We start from the raw sequence: 17,153 nt of genomic DNA on the forward strand, positions 1-17,153 counted from the left end.
CATAGCAACCATGGCCCCAATACTGGACTAAAACTTCCCACAGTAGGGTATCAGTGATGCCCTTCTAGCCAAACACATGCCTTTTCCTCAGGCCTTGTCCTATTATTATTGGATACTCGACTTTTCTTTTTGTTTTTGTATTTTTAGAGATGGGGCCTCGCTCTGTTGCCCAAGCTGGAGTGCAGTGGCATGATTATCTCTTTTGGTTTTTGTTGTTTGTTTTTTGAGACAAAGATTCACTTTGTTGCCCCAGCTAGAGTACAGTGGTGTCATCATAGCTCACTGCATAATAACTCCTAGGCTCCAGCCATCCTCCTGCCTCAGCCTCACAAGTAGCTGGGACTATAGATGCACTCCACCACACCTGACTAATTTTTTCCATTTTTATTTATTTATTTATTTTTTGAGACAGAGTCTTGCTTTGTTGCCCAGCTAGAGTGAGTGCCGTGGTGTCAGCCTAGCTCACAGCAACCGCAAACTCCTGGGCTCAAGCGATCCTCCTGCCTCAGCCTCTCAAGTAGCTAGGACTACAGGCATGCACCACCATGCCTGGCTAACTTTTTCTATATATACATTAGTTGGCCAATTAATTTCTTTCTATTTATAGTAGAGACGGGGTCTCGCTCTTGCTCAGGCTGGTTTCAAACTCCTGACCTGGAGCAATTTGCCCGCCTCGGCCTCCCAGAGTGCTAGGATTACAGGCCTGAGCCACCGCACCCGGCCGTAATTTGTTTCTATTTTTAGTAGAGACAGTGTCTTGCTTTTGCTCAGGCTCGTCTCAAACTCCTGACCTCAAGCGACCTCCCACTTTGGCCTCTCAGAATGCTAGGATTATAAGAGTGAGCCACTGCACCTAGCCTCTTTTGGTTTTTATGACCCTAAAATATTTGTTCTTCTTTTTAAATTTATTCTTTTTTTTTTTTTTGAGACAGAGTCTCGCTTTGTTGCCTAGGCTAGAGTGAGTGCCATGGCGTCAGCCTAGCTCACAGCAACCTCAAACTCCTGGGCTCCAGCGATCCTTCTGCCTCAGCCTCCCGAGTAGCTGGGACTACAGGCATGCACCACCATGCCCAGCTAATTTTTTATATATATATATTAGTTGGCCAATTAATTTCTTTCTATTTTTATAGTAGAGACGGGGTCTCGCTCTTGTTCAGGCTGGTTTCGAACTCCTGACCTCGAGCAATCCGCCCGCCTCGGCCTCCCAGAGTGCTAGGATTACAGGCGTGAGCCACCACGCCCGGCCTAAATTTATTCTTTATTTGTTTCTTTTGGTGGTTCTGCTTCTTCTTGTCTGACAATTCTTGAATATCTACATAAGATATTCCAGAAAGTGCAGCCCTTACCTTACCCCTTTGCTTTTTAATTTTTAATTTTTTATTATTTTTTTTGAGACAGAGTCTCACTTTGTTGCCCAGGCTAGAGTGAGTGCTGTGGCGTCAGCCTGGCTCACAGCAACCTCAAACTCCTGGGCTCAGGCGATCCTACTGCCTCAGCCTCCCGAGTAGCTGGGACTACAGGCACGCGCCACCATGCCCGGCTAATTTTTTCTATATATATTAGTTGGCCAATTAATTTGTTTCTATTTATAGTAGAGATGAGGTCTCGCTCTTGCTCGGGCTGGTTTCGAACTCCTGAGCTCAAACGATCCGCCCGCCTCAGCCTCCCAGAGAGCTAGGATTACAGGCGTGAGCCACCCGCGCCCGGCCTGCTTTTTATGTTTATTTCATCAGCCTCAGTCTCATAGTTCTGAATATCACCTTTTTGTTGATCACTACCAACTTCATATCCCTAATCTCGATCTAACTCCTTCACTTTCTATGGTGCTGCCAACGTAACAGTTCAACTTGGAGAGTCCCTGTCATTGCCAGCCTACGAGTTCTGAAGCCAGACTTGCCTCCTCTCCCAGTTTTCCAGTCTCCAGCCTTGCTCCCTTCATCTCTGGCTTTCAGCCAGTTGCTAAAGACTCTGGGCTTTTTGTTGAGCCTCCTCTTGTCGCTATTCTTCCTGTCCACTCTTTCACGTGCCATCTTGCCCAGGCCTTCAGTATGTTCCTGGTGCTTATCCTTGTATCCTTAGCTTCTATAATTAGATGACACACAGGAACTGCATGATATCGAAAAAGAAATGCTTTGGGATGACTACTTAAAAAAATTATATATATATATATTATATATATTTAACACCTGTATTTGGAAAGCTTCCTAGACTGCTGTAGTTAAGAAAATGGATTAGATATTTCTTTTATCAGAGACGAAGTTAAAAATTTTTTGCGTTTTATCAAATGTGAAAATATGAATGATACATGTTTGCAGTTGAGGAACTTTTGATTGCTTCAGAGTAATGCTTAGGAGAGAGAAAATTTTATTTCTTAGAGTTTTTAAACTTAAAATAGGTTGGCCTTCAACTTCTCTACTCCTGTGTAAATGGGGCATTGATGTAAGATGCCTCTTTAGTAGTTTGAAGTCTGAAGTATGGTCCTAGGTCTGAAAACTGTGCCTACCATGCATATTTTATGGGACAAGTTCCCATGCACAGAGCTCCTGTTAGCAGTGAAATAGTGACCTGTGCCATGCCTGGATTCACAGTGCTGTCGGCCAGCTTGTAACTGCCTTTTGCTGCCCTGAAGGCTTGGCCATCCCCTCCCTGCAAGGCGGGGTGAGTTAGATGCCTCATCTCTGGGCTGCCCTGGAACCCTGTGTGAAACTCGTGTAGCACTTTTCACGCTGCACTCTAATTAATGTTTGTCTTTGTCTTTGGACTGATAATTCCTTGTATTCAAACATATCCTTGGCACCGAAGGCATTTTATGTTTGGCGAATGAATGAATGAATAAACAGATGAGTTACTGGAACTGTTTATAGTATTGGCTCTTTGAGGTTGAAGGATTCATATATGATAGGTGTGTAGTTTTAATTTTTTCCTTGTTTCAGCAGTGAAATGAACATCCAAATCATGACAATGAAACAGTTGAGGTAGATTATTTAAGTATGTGAGGTTGACCCTAAATATGGACACTGACAAATGGTGTGCTGAAGTTTCCATCACACTCCTGGGCAGGAGACTGCCTCGTGGTGGGTCTGGGCTTGTGGATTGTTTCAAGTGCATTTAGTTCTGGACAACCCCAGTACCTTTGGAATGTGTGGGAGGGTTCTCTGCCCTTCCACAAATCTGACTCAGGGTTTGTTGTAGAGCTGAGTCAGGTGGATGAGAGGAAAATACATTATACCTTCTATTCAGCTGCAGATTAACTTTTTTTCCCCCTTTCAACCAGCCTGCATGATATACTTAACAATCTGAGAGTAAAATATGCCAAGCAGATAAAGCAATTTCAGGAGGAGAACCAGTCTCTAACCTTGGACTACAAACGTCTTGTGATGCAATTCAAGGAACTACAGAAAGCCATGAGGTATCTATCTTAGGGATGTGAGTCCTGGGCACCTGTCCTAGCATAGAGGTGGCAGGGGTAGAGTTTGTGGTGGCAGTGATTTCATTACCTCTCAACCAGGCACTAAAGAACCCTTTGTGCTGTGTTCCCCTGTCCCTTTACTCGAGTGTCACCTTCCTTTTCTTGAGTCTCGTTGGAATGGCTTCCAATTTGTCATAGGTGAGAATCGGCTGCCCAGGGTTGGGGCCAGGCCTAGGATTTACTACAGCTCTTCCTCATTTTCTTTTCCTGCTGTCAATTGAGGGGACCCTGGCCAGGCCCTGGGGGTTAGCTGGCTGTGCTTGGTGACTCTCCTTCACAGGCATTTTGCTCTTATTGATGGCGAGAAGTTTCGGGATGTTTGGCTGATGAATGAAGACGAGGCGAAGGATCTAATAGACAGAGTCTTTGCTGCAGACAGGATCATCCATGCCCAGCACCTGGGGCTCCCCTGGACAGCACCTGATTTCTGGTTCCTGAAGAATGTGGGGCCTATCTCCCAGCAGCAGCAGAAGAGTGCTACGCAAATAGTGGAGGAAGTGCTGATGCAAACAGGTGACTGGAGCAGAGTCATTAAACCTTAGAGCCAGAGGGGCCCTCTGAGGACATAGATATCTGGAGAGGAGGGGAGGAGGCCTCACAGCTAGGAGGCTATAGAGTATGATTAGTTGATATGGCTTTTAATTCTCCTCTAATTTATAGCTTTGCCCTCTCCCCTGTATTATAAACTGGCAGTTAGGTCTAGAAGCTTGATCAGATGCAGGTCTAATTTATTTTTGCTAAGTTCACTGTTGTGTACCTCCATCGGGATAAATTAATAACAGGTCGTATCTCTTTTTGTGATGTTAGCAACTATTAATAATTTTGTCTAAAATCCATTAATTACATTAGGGGTTGCAAAATGGTGATATTTTAAATTCTATCATTATGTCTTTATTTAATAGCTAGAACACTTCTGAAAAGAGCATCTTCCCCTCCTCAGCTATTTGCTATCTTGAGATAATTTGAGGAAAAGCAGGATAGATGCTTATTTTTTCTCTATTTGTCAGTTTTCAAAATAATGGATTGGATCTCTAGCATCTTCCAAAGGTACCAATAAATTTTTTTAAAAAATATCAGTATGAATGCATAGATTTTAACAAATTTGATGTGTTTAAGTTTATTGCAGTTATTATCCTTATTGGCACTCAAATTGTCCCATCTTTGGGAAGTGGGAGTCTCTTTATTGGCTTCTGGGTCCTTTTGATATGGCCCTAGTAGTCTTTGATGGCTTCCTGGTTTTCCAGAATGACCAGATGCTGGCATGTTCATTGTTTTGGATTGGCTATTATTTCTAGGCCTTTTCAGTGGACAGAGCCAAGGGGATAGAATTTTTTGTAATTTAAAATTTTTTTAAATTTTATTTTTTTAGAGACAGGGTCTCTCTCTGTCGCCTGGGCTGGGGTTCAGTGGCACAATCATAGCTCATTGTAACCTTGAACTCCTGGGCTTAAGTGATCTTCCCGCCTCAGCCTCCTGAGTAGCTAGGACTGCAGGTGCAAGCCACCTAATTTTTTGCCTTGGCCACCCAAAATGCCAGGATTATAGGTATGAACCACTGTGCCTGGCCAGATTTTTTAAATTATAAATCATAAGTTCACCTTAATAGTTCCTAGTTAATAGGATGGTAGGATTTTTACTCAACCTTACCAAAGTGTATCTCCTTTCTCCCAGCTGGAAAATTTTAGTACTCAGTGACTCCAAAATAATTACTCCTACGCTTTCTTCATAATACCACACAATAGTCTCAGAGAAAATATTAGCCTTACTACCAAGAAATGATTCCTAGAAATAGTTTAAACTGTTTTGTAGTTCTTTTTGTTCTTAAGATATATCCCTTTAGGGATGTACAGACAGATTACTGCATTTTAAAGTCACTTGGAATATTTTCTGTATAGTTATGTCAATTTAGGTATTTTTGTTTCATTTTACTTTTTAAAAAACATTTTTTAATTTTTAATTATTATTGGTACATAGTTGTATATATTTATAGTATTTCATTTTACTGTTGATTATTAGGGATTGCTTTTTGCAACTTAATTTTGTTTTATAGTATGTAAAATATTTGCATTTCCAAAGTCAAATGTGCAAAACAAGGTATATTCAAAGAAGTCTGGCTTTTATTCTCTATATCCCATTTCATTCCTCTCCTATATGTAACTATTAAAAAAAATTACAGTTTATTCTTCCATTGCTTTTTAAAATTATAGATAAATATATGTGTGTGTATATATATATATTCATATGAACCAACTTTTTAGGTAAATGAAAGCATATACTTTTTTCCACCTTGCTTTTTTTTGCTTATAATAAATAATCCTAGAGCTCTTTCTAGTGGTAAAAAAAAAAAATTCTTCATTTTTTTTACATGGTATTCTATCATGTGTCTGTGCCATAATTTATTCAAATAATCCTCTGTTGATCATCATTGGGATATTTCCAGTTTTTTGTTTGCTTATTTTTGTGATGACTAACATTGCTGTAATGAGTAGCTTTGTTCATTTGTCTTCCCAGATTTTTGCTAGTGAACTGCCGGGATAGATCCCTAGAAGTAGGATTCCTGGATGGAAGGGTAAATGCCTGTGTTATTTTGCTGGATACTGCTGCATAGATGGCCCCATTTTCTGTTCCCTCCAGCAGTTTGCTGTCTGGTACTTTGCAAAATCTTTTCATAGATACCTCATTTTACTTTTTGAATAGCCAGGAAAACTTGGATTGTACAATGATTTTTATTCTCATTTTCAGATGAGGAATATATAGTCCAAAACATTTAAACATTTTTAATTTTAATTAAGAAAATGTTTGGCTTTTGCTGTCAGCTGTCAGTTTTCCTGATAGTATTGCTCTGTGAGGCAGCTGCTCCCAGCACCCCCGCACTTTTAGTTGGCTGCTTCTAATCTGTTGCAGGTTTAGAAACCATATAGCACACTTGCTAGATCATCTCTAAAATAAGAATAAAGAGGCTCACACCCTCCCTCTCACTTGTTGGTTCATGGCTGGATTTTGAGAATGATGTTTCCAGGCAGATGCAGTTTAGAAAAGTGAGACATTTAGGCTGGATGAGAATGGCTGAGTTTTCCCGATAGTCTCTGACTCCAACCCCCGGTCCCCTTTTCCCGCATGTAGAAGGCTTTCTTCAGCACAAAGAGACTGGTAATGCCTCAAAGAGGCTTTTTTAGAGGAAGGTTTTCTCAAGGAAAGCCATCTGACTGTTTCTCAAAGGCAACTAGGCCAAGAAATTATCTTCCCTATACACACCTCACGGGGGCGGTGCGCACCGTCTGGGGGATGGACATTCTGGATGCTCTGACTTGGGTGGGGCAAAGGCAATATATGTAACCTAAACATTTGTACCCCCATAATATGCTGAAATAATAAAAAAAGAAATTATCTTCCTTTTCTTTCTTTCTCTCTCTTCCCTCCCTGACCCATCTGCAGAAGAGGAGGTGGAAGAGACCGCCTCAGAACCAGAGTCCTACCTGGACCTGCCAAAGCAAGTTTCTGCAAGAACCACCAAAAAGATCCTGATGCTCCTGTGTGATGAGTCGGTGAGGCTGGGCTGGGGCTGTGGCAGGGCCACACGCGTGCGTGCTGCTTCTGAGGATTCTGCTGGGCCAGCTGTGGCCTGGAGCCGGCCAAGCCCACCCCTGGCCAAGCCCAGAGACCCGGGCTGAGGACCAGGCCTGGTAGTGGCTCCTGGACGTCGGGGGACAGTTCACAGAGCTGGGTCTTAGAGCTGGCCCAGCTGGCAAATGGGTCTCACCTTAGTGGGTCAGCAAAGCACAGTCCAGGCCAGCAGGGGTCCTGCATGTAAAGCAGTGCTCGTTCTGAGCTAGAAGGGACACCATCCAAGTACATGAACCCACCTGCTGAGTACCAGAGAGCCACTGATTTGGCCCTAGTCTGGGAGCTTGGCTTAGGGTTACTCTGGGTTGTTAGGCTTTGGATATCTGCATTGTGTGGTAGCAAAAATAGAATAAAAGCTGCATTGGAGCTGGCTCAGCTGGATGTTGGGTTGTTACCAAACATGATCAGCTGGCTTAGATTTTGTGGTTGTTGGGGCAGCTTTCTTTGGCATGAGGGCTAGCTCCTGTTGCTGAGGGCAGCTCCTGCTGAAGGAGTCAGCTGGTGGGTCCTGCCCTCTCTGCCTGTAGCTTGACACCAGGGGCCACCTCCCACAGAGCCCCCCCCCCGCCCCCGCCCGGCTTCCCAGCCAGCCCTCTCCTCTGCTCCCTGTGCACTGGTTCTGATGTGGCGCGTCCACTGCCCTCCCCCCTTCCCTCCCTCCCTCCAGCTCAGTGCCTTCTGCTGTGTTCTGCCGATGTTTGGGGGCTAGAGTGCGGGTGAGGTGGGAACCTGTGCTGGTCAGGTTTGACTGCTGTGGGGACGCAGGGGTCTGCCCAGTGGCTTGTGGCTGGGGTGAGTTAGCCCCTGTATGAGGTGGGGGCAAGCCACCCTGATGGAGATGGGCTTTTGGCTGGCTGTGTTCCCCAGGAATGGCTCCCAGCATCCCGAGAAGGCCTTCTTCTGGGCCACTGCTGAGTCTTATCCCTGGCAGCCTGCCCCCTGGGCTCGTCCCTGGTGTGTTACACAGAGGGCAGCTGCAGACCCTGGGACTCCTTCCTGAAGCCTGTGTCTCACAGGAGATGCCTTCTTCCCTCTCCTCAGGGCTTCCTCATAGAGAGCAAGCTGCTGAGCCTCCTCCTTCCCCTGGAGAAGAGCGAGCGCTATCTGCTGAAGCTGGATGCCATCTTCTCAGTGAGTCCCACTGGGCTGAGGGGACAGGGTGGGTTGCAGCTTGTTCCATTCTGAGAGAGCGCCCATGCGTTCCCTACATTGCCTCGGCCCGGGAGTAGAAGACGGGCTCACTTTCGCATCCTTGCCTTGACTTACTCTCCACACGACCATGGGCCTCTGCACCATTCAGATGCCCCCCACCCAACCCTTTCTCTACTAGCTTCTTCCTCTCACAGCCCGGCTGTCAGAGTGTAGGTTCCCCCCACACCCCCAAACTCAGGTACGTGTTCAGCACCCATTAGCATTCTCACGCCCACTAGGTCTGTGCAGAGCGGTTCCCGACTATGAGCACGTTTCCATCTGTTCTGATGCACAGACCCCTGATTTCACTGCCATTTCCCACTGTTGGCTGATTGTCCTCTACTAGGGGCCGTGGCAGGCAGGGAGGTGCTGTGGGGACAAGCCTGCTCTTAGGAGCCGAGAGTCTAACTCCCCAAGCCTGTGGCCTCTTTGACGGGGTGTTTGAACAACCATCCTATTTTTTCCCCAGGCCCTTGGAATTGAAAGTGAGGATGACTTGTACAAACTGGTGAACTTCTTCCTTAAATACCGAGCTCATCGCATACTGTCTGTCCAGGTAAGGCGCGGTGCGGCTAAGAAGAGTGTTTTCAGTTCCCCTGGAAGCCCCAGAGGACATTGTTGCCTTTGAATAATGCTTCTGGAGAAATAGTAGGGGTTTTATGTCAGTTATACCTAACTTACCATTTTCCTTATTATTATTAATTTTTCTATTTGCAAAGGGAAGAACGACAGGGGCTGAGATGCTGTTCTCACGTTGAGGCCCAGGGATCTTTCTGTACATTCCCTCAAAGCCAAGTGTCAGCCGCTGTGAGACCAGAGCCCACCAAGTTCTGCATATTTTGGTCCTTAAACACCTTCCTGGAAAGCAGGGCCTGTCTGTAATACATCTCTTGATTATAACTGATTTCAGTAGGAGAATCAAATATCTACTATTCTGAAAAAGTTACCACATTAAAAATACTATGACATTTTAATTTAAAAATTAAAAATCTAGATGCTGGGCTTAGCGGCTCATGCCTGTAATCCTAGCACTCTAGGAGGCCGAGGTGGGAGGATTGTTTGAGTTCAGGAGTTCCAGACCAGCCTGAGCAAGAGCGGGACCATGTCTCTACTAAAAATAGAAAGGAATTAACTAGACAACCAAAAAAAAAAAATATATATATATAGAAAAAATTAGCCAGGCATGGTGGTACAGCTACCTCCCAGCTACTCGGGAGGCTGAGGCAGGAGGATTGCTTGAGCCTAGGAGTTTGAGGTTGCTGTGAGCTAGGCTGATGCCACGGCACTCTAGCCTGGGCATGAGGGTGAGACTTTGTCTCAAAAAAAAAAAAAAATTAAAAATCTAAATTAAAAAATATTTTTGGCCAGGCGAGGTGGCTCATGCCTGTAATCCTAGCACTCTGGGAGGCCAAGGCGAGTGGATTGCTCGAGGTCAGGAGTTCGAAACCAGCCTAAGCAAGAGTGAGACGTCATCTCTACTATAAATAGAAAGAAATTAATTGGCCAACTAATATATATGGAAAAAATTAGCCGGACATGGTGGTGCGTGCCTGTAGTCCCAGCTACTTGGGAGGCTGAGGCAGAAGGATTGCGATCCCAGGAGTTTGAGGTTGCTGTGAGCTAGGCTGATGCCACAGCACTCACTCAAGCCTGGGAAACAAAGTGAGACTCTTGTCTCAAAAAAAATATTTTTTTTTGGTATTGCTAGCTCAATGGTGAGTATTCTGATACACTTCCAAAAAAAGAGTTGGTTGAGTGGACAAAACCAAGAAGCAATAAAGGAATAAAAAGATACCTTTGCCTATATCAGAATAAAGTCTATACAGCAAAAATCACTAAAGGAAAGATAAGAAACAAATGACAAGCTGGGGAGAAATATTCTCAACTCATCACAGTTAAGTGTGAATTTCCTTAATATATAAAGAGCTCTCATAAGCCAGTAAGACAAAGATCAACAACTCAATAGAACAGACAACAAATATGAATGAACACCTCCAAGAAGAGGCAATACATAACTTTTAAATGTATGAAAAGACAATCAGCCTTCCTGATTGTCTTCCTGATTGCATAGAAATGCAAATTAAAACTGACTTAATTCCACTTTTTGCTTGTCAGGTTAGCAAAAAACCTGAAAGTTTGATAACACATAGTGATGACTGAGGTATGGGAAACTGGCATACTTATAAGTTGCTGGTAGGAGTATAAATTGTTGTAACCTCCTCTGAGGATAATTTGAAAATATCGGTTACAAAATTGTATACACTTTGTGGTACAATTCCTCTTCTAGGATTTTCTTCTATAGATTTATCTGAATACAGTTGAAATGATGTTTGCTGTAGCTTATTCACTGCAGCATTGTTTGAAATGGCAGAACATTGGAAACAACCTAAATGTCCATCATTGAGGAATTTGTTTAATAATATATTGTGCATCTACACAATGGGATACTATGCAATTGTGAAAAATCCAAAGAAATTCTTTAGATATTTATGTGAAAAGATCTCTAAGGTTTATTGGTATTTTTAAAAAGCGAAGTACAGAACTACATGTGTAGTATAGTATCATTTATATAACAATGGGAAGGTAAAATATATATGGAAAAGTATATATATTTATATATGTATTTGTTTAATAGGCATAATATTTCCTTGGAAAGATACATAAGAAACTTGATAAAATTAGTTTGCTCATGGCAGGTAAATTCAATGACGTTCAAGATAGGAGTAGGAGGAAGACTTTTTAAATTTAAAAATTAAACCTAAAATTTAGTTTGTATTATGATTTGAAAGGAGATTTATAGCATGTAAGCTTTACGAATATCAACACAATGAACACCTGTGATCCCAGATCTAGAAATAGACCATTATTGTCGTTTTGATGCTTCCCCATCCCATCCCCCCTCTTTCCCCTGTCTCTTATTTCTGTCCTTGGTAAATGTCTCCCTCTGCAAGCTGTCTGTAACTTTCTGTCAGCTTTTCTCTGTTTCTCCTCTTCCTGTCTCTCTGCACACACACATGCGTGTGTCTCCAGCCCACAGCTGCCCTCGCGCTTTTCTCCAGGTCAAGCCCCTCCAACAGGCAAGTGTGGAGCAGACAAGCGTGGCGTCGGACCTGGAGCTGGAGGAGCAGCTGGAGATGGAGGAGGAGCAGGAGGAAAGCCTGGAGGAGGAGGAAGAGCAGGAGGAAGGCCTGGAAGAGGAGGGAGAGCAGGAGGAAGACCTGGAGGAGGAGGAGCAAAAGGAGGAGGAGGAAGAGCAGGAGGAAGACCTGGTGGAAGAAGGCGTGCAGGAGGAAAGCCAGGTGGAGGAGGGGGAGCAGCAGGAAGAGAAGAAGACCCTGCCCTCCCCCTGGCTCATCCACCCCAACGATGTCCTCAAGATCCTGGAGGCCTTTGTCATGAGTCTGAAGAAGCCCAGGTGGGCCTTGGTGCTGGCGCTTGCCTGGGGGGGGGCGCTGGATGGGTGGGGCAGCCACGCAGAGCTAGTGAATGAGGAAGAGTCTGGGTGGGACATGGGGCGGGATGTGGGGAGAGAGTAAATGGCTCTCCCAAGGAGGGCGAGAGGGATTGACAGATGTACTCAGGAACCAAATATGGTGTAGTAGTGAGTGATCTGGGCTTTTTTCATTCATCATTCATTGATTCAACAAACATTTCTTTTAGTCTGCCATGCGTAGGCATTGTGAGATAACACCTTGTGATCAGAACAACAGCCAAAGCATATTCAAGATGTAATGTTGTTCAGAGGGAGAAGTGGTCATCTCCATCTGGCCTGTCAGAGAGGGTTTGGGACAGATGGCACCAGAACTGGGTGTTCCTAGGAGGATAAAGTAGATGAAAGGGCATTTGGGGAAGTAAAAGCACAAGGAAGGCCTGGATGTTCAAGAGTCATGATGGGGGTATGGCTAGTGTCCAGGGTCTGGAGGGCGGATCAATGGGAGGGGAGCCAGCCAGATCTTGGCAGTCCTTGAATGATGTGCCTAAGATCATTGTCTTTACTGCATGGTGGATAGAGGGAGCCATGATTAGATTTACATCTAGAAAGATCACTTTGGCAACAGGGAGAGGGTGGTGCTAGATATAGGGAGACCAGTCCGGATATGGGGAGACCAGTCCAGGGACTGGTCCAGGTGGTAGGTGGCGATCTCCTGGATTGAGGCTGTCATGGAGGGGACGGAGAGCACATGACAGGATGGAGAGCTGTTCTGACGCAGTGGTGGAAGAAACGGGCATAGCGATGAGCTGTAAAGCCAGAGAGGTAAACTGATTGGGAGGAAGAAGGGTGGATGAAACGCCAATGATGCCTTTACAATGTGGCAGCGGCACTGAGAGTCAGGAAGGTTGACGATAAGTGTGTCCTTTCTGAGACTCCGCTATCATCTAATAAATGTAGACAGCTGAGTAGGACGGTGACAGGTGGGAAGGCAATAAGTCTGTGGCTGGCACTGCGACTGGCACTGCTTGGGGGCCTGGGTGGTGCCAGGTGGAGATGGCGGTACCAGTGCTCTTGACCTGCAGGGACCCTCGGCCACCAGTGAGAGTGCCGAAGGCCACGCGCAATGACTCCAGGGACTCTGAGTACTGGCATGCCCTGACCACGGTTATTTCTCCCACCAAGCAGAACCTCTGGGATGCTCTCTACTCAGCCCTGCAGAAATACCAGTAAGTGTAGATGTTGTGGGCCAGGAGCCAAGGGGAGCTCGCAGGCAGATGAGGACAGTTGTTTGGAATGGCCACGTTTGCTGTCTCCCTGTCTCATGACATCTGGGATTGAAGACTGCTTTTGGCACCTCTTGCGGGGGATGGATCTCAGTGGGTGGCCGGCTCTCAGGCCTGTCCTGCCTGTTCCGTGCCTGCTAGCCTGGCTCATCTGGTGGCCAGGTAAATGGTGAGGCTTTTGGGGCCTCCTGCCACCTCCAGCCCAGACAGAAGCACAGAGACTCTGGCAGGGGCTGGAGGAGTCGATGGCCTCTAACCTGTTCTTCTGCCCAAAGCCTTGTGCTGACGCAGAGGGCCAAGCTGCTGATGGAAAACGAGGCTCTGGAGCAGCAGAACACGGAACTGCAGATGCTGCTGCAGCAGTATCTGGACTCCAAGGTGGGTGGTGGGGGCTCCAAGGAGGGGCGATGGGAGGCGCGGAGGGGGCCCAGGGGCTTGACACTGACATTGGGAAACGTCCCCTCCCCTACCCAAGGCAAGGGAGCTTCAAGCTGTGATGTAATAATCAACAGTTATTGGGCAAGGGGGTGGATATTGCCCAGGCCTCCTGCACGGCAGCCAGGGTGTGACAGCAGCCCTTTGGTGCTGGTGGTCTTTGGTGCCAGCTTCCTGTTGGGACACTCTTTTTAAAGCAAAGTGAGGAGTAGCTTCACAGCGGCAGCTCTCTCCAGCTGTGTTTCTGTCTTTCATGCCGTTTTACCGCTGTGAGAGCTAGCTGGGGCAGAAATTATTCTCCCATTTCACAATAAGGAGAATCAAAACTAGGACCCTCTGTGACTCGTCCAGAGCCCCTTCCTCTCTGCCAGCCAGGTTCTCTGGCCTGTGGTGCGACTGGAGGGTCGTCCTCGCATGGGGAGCAGGTCTGAGGATGGATATTCCCTGGCCTCCCCTTGTGCCTACTCCAGCCACAGTTGTGGCAATGTCCCCCTGGCCTGGCAGGGAGAGAAAGGGGACAGTCCTTTCCTAATAGTTGTGTGCTCTGCGTGTGGACTTGGATGCGGATCCTCCCACAATGCTGGGGCTGTGGGCCGGGGGCGCCTGACGCAGCTATCAGTTGCATGTGTGTGAGGTGACAGAGGCCAGCCTCGAGTCCAAGAACAGAGGATATGTGGCCGCAGCATGGTACCAGGTCCCAAGTCCCAGGCCACACCTGAAAGGGGGAGGTGGTGGCATTGGCATTATAATGGCCTCTTGGCCCATGACAGGACCCAGACATTTGGGGACTGCATGGTCCCTACTTGCATGGATGCTACTGTGTACAAGAGGACGGGAGGAGAAGGTAAGGGCAGGTCAGGACGCGGACAGAATGGGCACGTGAAGAGGAGAGGGAAGGATCAAAGAGAGCGGCTGGGAGGGAAGATTAGGAACCTCGTTGAGGTTCCTGGCTGGGCGGAAGCTGAGACCTGTCCCCTGAAGGAAGCAGCCTTTGACTTCTGAGGCCCCTTTCAGCTTTGGGGAGGAAATGCTTGCAGGGGTTTGGAGGCCCGAGGGAAGGCCAGCATGGACACGGGCCCCACAGAGGTCATGAAGAAGGAGGGCCCTGGGGAAAGTGTAATGGTTGTCACCCTTTCTTTTCCAGATAAACTCTCAGCTGCGAGTTCCCCCGACTCAGGTGTTGCGGATGCCCACAAAATAGAGCTGGGCCTCAAAAGGCTGACGTGTTAGGGCTGCTGCTGGTGTTGGTGCTGGGGCTGGCACTTGTCGCCCAGGGAACTGCACCTGGGCCCGCTCTCTGGATTTTCTGGAGTTTTCTTTATAGCCTGTCAAAATAAGGCAGCAAGAGGAGTTACCTGCATCCTGCCCTTACGATTAAAGTGTTTTATTAATAAAAGTTGTGGCTGAATCTCTTGAAAGAGGTCAAGTCTATGAGACCCGGCCCCTGCCTCCACCTCTGTGCCACGAGAGGACTGTCAGAGGCCGAGGCCGGCGGCAGAGAGCACCTGTCTGGCTCTGGGGAGAGCTGCTTTCTCTGGGTGAAGGCTGGAGTTTGGGCCCTTGTGGGGATCTAAGCCTCCAGACTGTCCTCGGGCCTAGAGGACTCTTGGTGCTTTGGGGGCCCCTGGGTCCACCCTGGTGTGCCCTTTGGGCTGTGTGAGGCCTGAGGTCCATCTTGAACCTTGGGCCAGGAGAGGCCACCCAAAGGAGAAAAGCCATCAGGCCCAGCTGGCATTGAGCTTACTTACCGACCTAGAGCCCTGCTGACTCTGGCCCCCACGCTGTGGCTGGCCTGTACCCGAGCAATGCAGACTTGTCAGCTCAGTGTTTGATTTCTTTTATTAAGAGAAAAGTCACCACCCAGGAAAAGAAAAACAGCCAACAGAAACTCAGACACCAGCGGGGCAGCACCTGAAGTGCAAGCCGCAGCCGAGGGGAACCAAGGCAGGGTGCTGCCTGGGGGTGCGGAGGGTTCGGGGTTCACTCTCCTGCTTGTCACCACTCCTCCTCTGGGCATGTGAGTGGAAGCCTGGGCAGAGGGAGCTCTGGGAAGTGACAGAGCCCATAGGCAGGACAGGGCCTGGGCTTGTGCACCCAGGCCACGGCGGCTGCCTGGGAGGAGGAGGAGCTGGCAGAGCCGGCAGTCGCAGCCGCCCTGTGGACTGGAAGGTTGGTCCAGGCCCCTGATGCACAGCCAAGACTGGTGCAGTCTGCAGGGACAGGGTGGGGATGCCTTTTGCTCATTCATTGTCTTTAACGCCCTGGGCACCGGCCCAGGATCCTTGGTTACTCTCATGAAAGCTTTAATCCTAGACTTGACAGGCCTGGGGGCGGCCTCCTTGGGAGCCAAGGCCGGAAGGGTGGAGCCTCAGCAAGGTGGGCAGTGCAGGTGCCCCCTTCCCATGCTCCCCAACCTATCGGCGGGCATCCGAGGGGCAGGGCGGGGCAAGCAGCAGCCAGGGCAGAGAGGAAGGCAGCCCAGCAAGCAGGAGGCAGCTCCCTGGGCCCAAGGCTCGAGGAGGGACATGGGGGAAAGTCCAGGCCGCAGGAGGGGCAAACATGGCGGCTGGGAGTGGTGCTGGTGGGAGGTGGCAGGCCATCACGCGCCCAGGAGCTTTTTGACCATGTAGCCAGGCATGCTGTAGAGGAAGAGGGCCAGCATGAGCAGCCCCAGCAGCGCCAGCACGATCTTGATGATGAGCCACTTGTACCGGGTGCAGATGAGGTACTTGATGGACTTGAGGGGGTTGAGGAACCAGACAAAGGCCGTGTCAGGCCGGCTGCGGAGCAGAGGGAGGACCCAGTCAAGCAGTGGGCCAGAGCCGCTCCCCAGGCATCCCCCACTTACTTCTAGACCCCCAGAGGCCCTGTCATGGCCACAGCTCCCAAAGCAGTGAGTGCTGAAGCCAGGGTTCGAGCCCAGGTCTAAGCACCAGATTTGCTACGTATAAAACTCTGTCCTCCCTGCAGGACCTCTGATGCCCCATCTACTCCCAAGGCCTAGATGGCACTTTTTGGCAGTGGGGCAGCCATGCAGCCACTACCTGCCACTTGCAGCGATGGGCAGGTACAGCCCCCACTGCCTGCAGTTCTACTTGTTAGCAAGCTCCTGTGGTGAGCAGTGCATTCTGTGTGCTGCCCCCATCCTCAGTGAGATCAGTGTTTCTCAACCTCATCCTGTCTGACGGACGTAAACTTCTGCCCCACCCGGCCCTGCGAGGGTCAGAGCAGCCCCCTGGGGCGCATAACAGCCTTGCTGACCTGCCCACACCAGATCTCCTCCACCTTCCGCACAGCCTCCTAGTGAAGAAGTGCTCACCTGACTTCACTGTCATTTGTGTTATAAAAACAATAGATTTCATAAAATGTGAAGATATAAAATTAAGGGACTGAGTGGCCAGGCGTGGTGGCTCATGCCTGTAATCCTAGGACTCTTGAACTCAGGAGCTTGAGACCAGCCTGAGCAAAAGAGAGACATCCCTCTCTACTAAAAATAGAAAAGTTAGAGTCGCGCATGCCTGTAGTGCCAGCTTCTTGGGAGGCTGAGACAGAAGGATCGCCTGAGCCCAGGAGTTTGCTGTGAGCTAGGCTGAACGCCACAGCACTCCAGCCCAGGCAACAGAGCGAAACTCTCTCTCTTAAAAAAAATAAAATAAAATAAAAAAATAAAGGATTCAGTGTGCTTTTTCAAACTACTACCTCCCAGTGGATGTGGGCT

The 17,153-nt window shown here is 48.0% G+C and overlaps 2 protein-coding genes across 3 annotated transcripts in view; one reads left to right on the forward strand and one right to left on the reverse strand.

The window, feature by feature from the left end:
• DRC1 (dynein regulatory complex subunit 1) overlaps nucleotides 1–14,829 on the forward strand; it is a 46,811-nt gene extending 31,982 nt beyond the window's left edge. The window contains exons 9-17 of one of the 2 annotated variants that reach the window (XM_012788170.3): nucleotides 3,275–3,409; nucleotides 3,750–3,982; nucleotides 6,905–7,014; nucleotides 8,135–8,224; nucleotides 8,754–8,840; nucleotides 11,344–11,699; nucleotides 12,800–12,943; nucleotides 13,276–13,378; nucleotides 14,580–14,829. In XM_012788170.3, the coding sequence (XP_012643624.1) occupies nucleotides 3,275–3,409; nucleotides 3,750–3,982; nucleotides 6,905–7,014; nucleotides 8,135–8,224; nucleotides 8,754–8,840; nucleotides 11,344–11,699; nucleotides 12,800–12,943; nucleotides 13,276–13,378; nucleotides 14,580–14,636 (1,315 nt within the window). In that variant the 3' untranslated portion in view covers nucleotides 14,637–14,829. The remainder of the gene's footprint in view (nucleotides 1–3,274; nucleotides 3,410–3,749; nucleotides 3,983–6,904; nucleotides 7,015–8,134; nucleotides 8,225–8,753; nucleotides 8,841–11,343; nucleotides 11,700–12,799; nucleotides 12,944–13,275; nucleotides 13,379–14,579) is intronic. The other variant, XM_012788171.3, reaches the window with a different exon arrangement.
• Nucleotides 14,830–15,944: 1,115 nt separating this feature from the next.
• Nucleotides 15,945–17,153, reverse strand: part of OTOF (otoferlin) — an 89,593-nt gene continuing 88,384 nt past the window's right edge. The window contains exon 46 of the mRNA XM_076000615.1: nucleotides 15,945–16,215. Within this exon, the coding sequence (XP_075856730.1) occupies nucleotides 16,035–16,215 (181 nt within the window). The 3' untranslated portion in view covers nucleotides 15,945–16,034. The remainder of the gene's footprint in view (nucleotides 16,216–17,153) is intronic.

This window comes from Microcebus murinus, chromosome 3 (assembly GCF_040939455.1).
Source record: "Microcebus murinus isolate Inina chromosome 3, M.murinus_Inina_mat1.0, whole genome shotgun sequence".
Taxonomy (NCBI): domain Eukaryota; kingdom Metazoa; phylum Chordata; class Mammalia; order Primates; family Cheirogaleidae; genus Microcebus; species Microcebus murinus.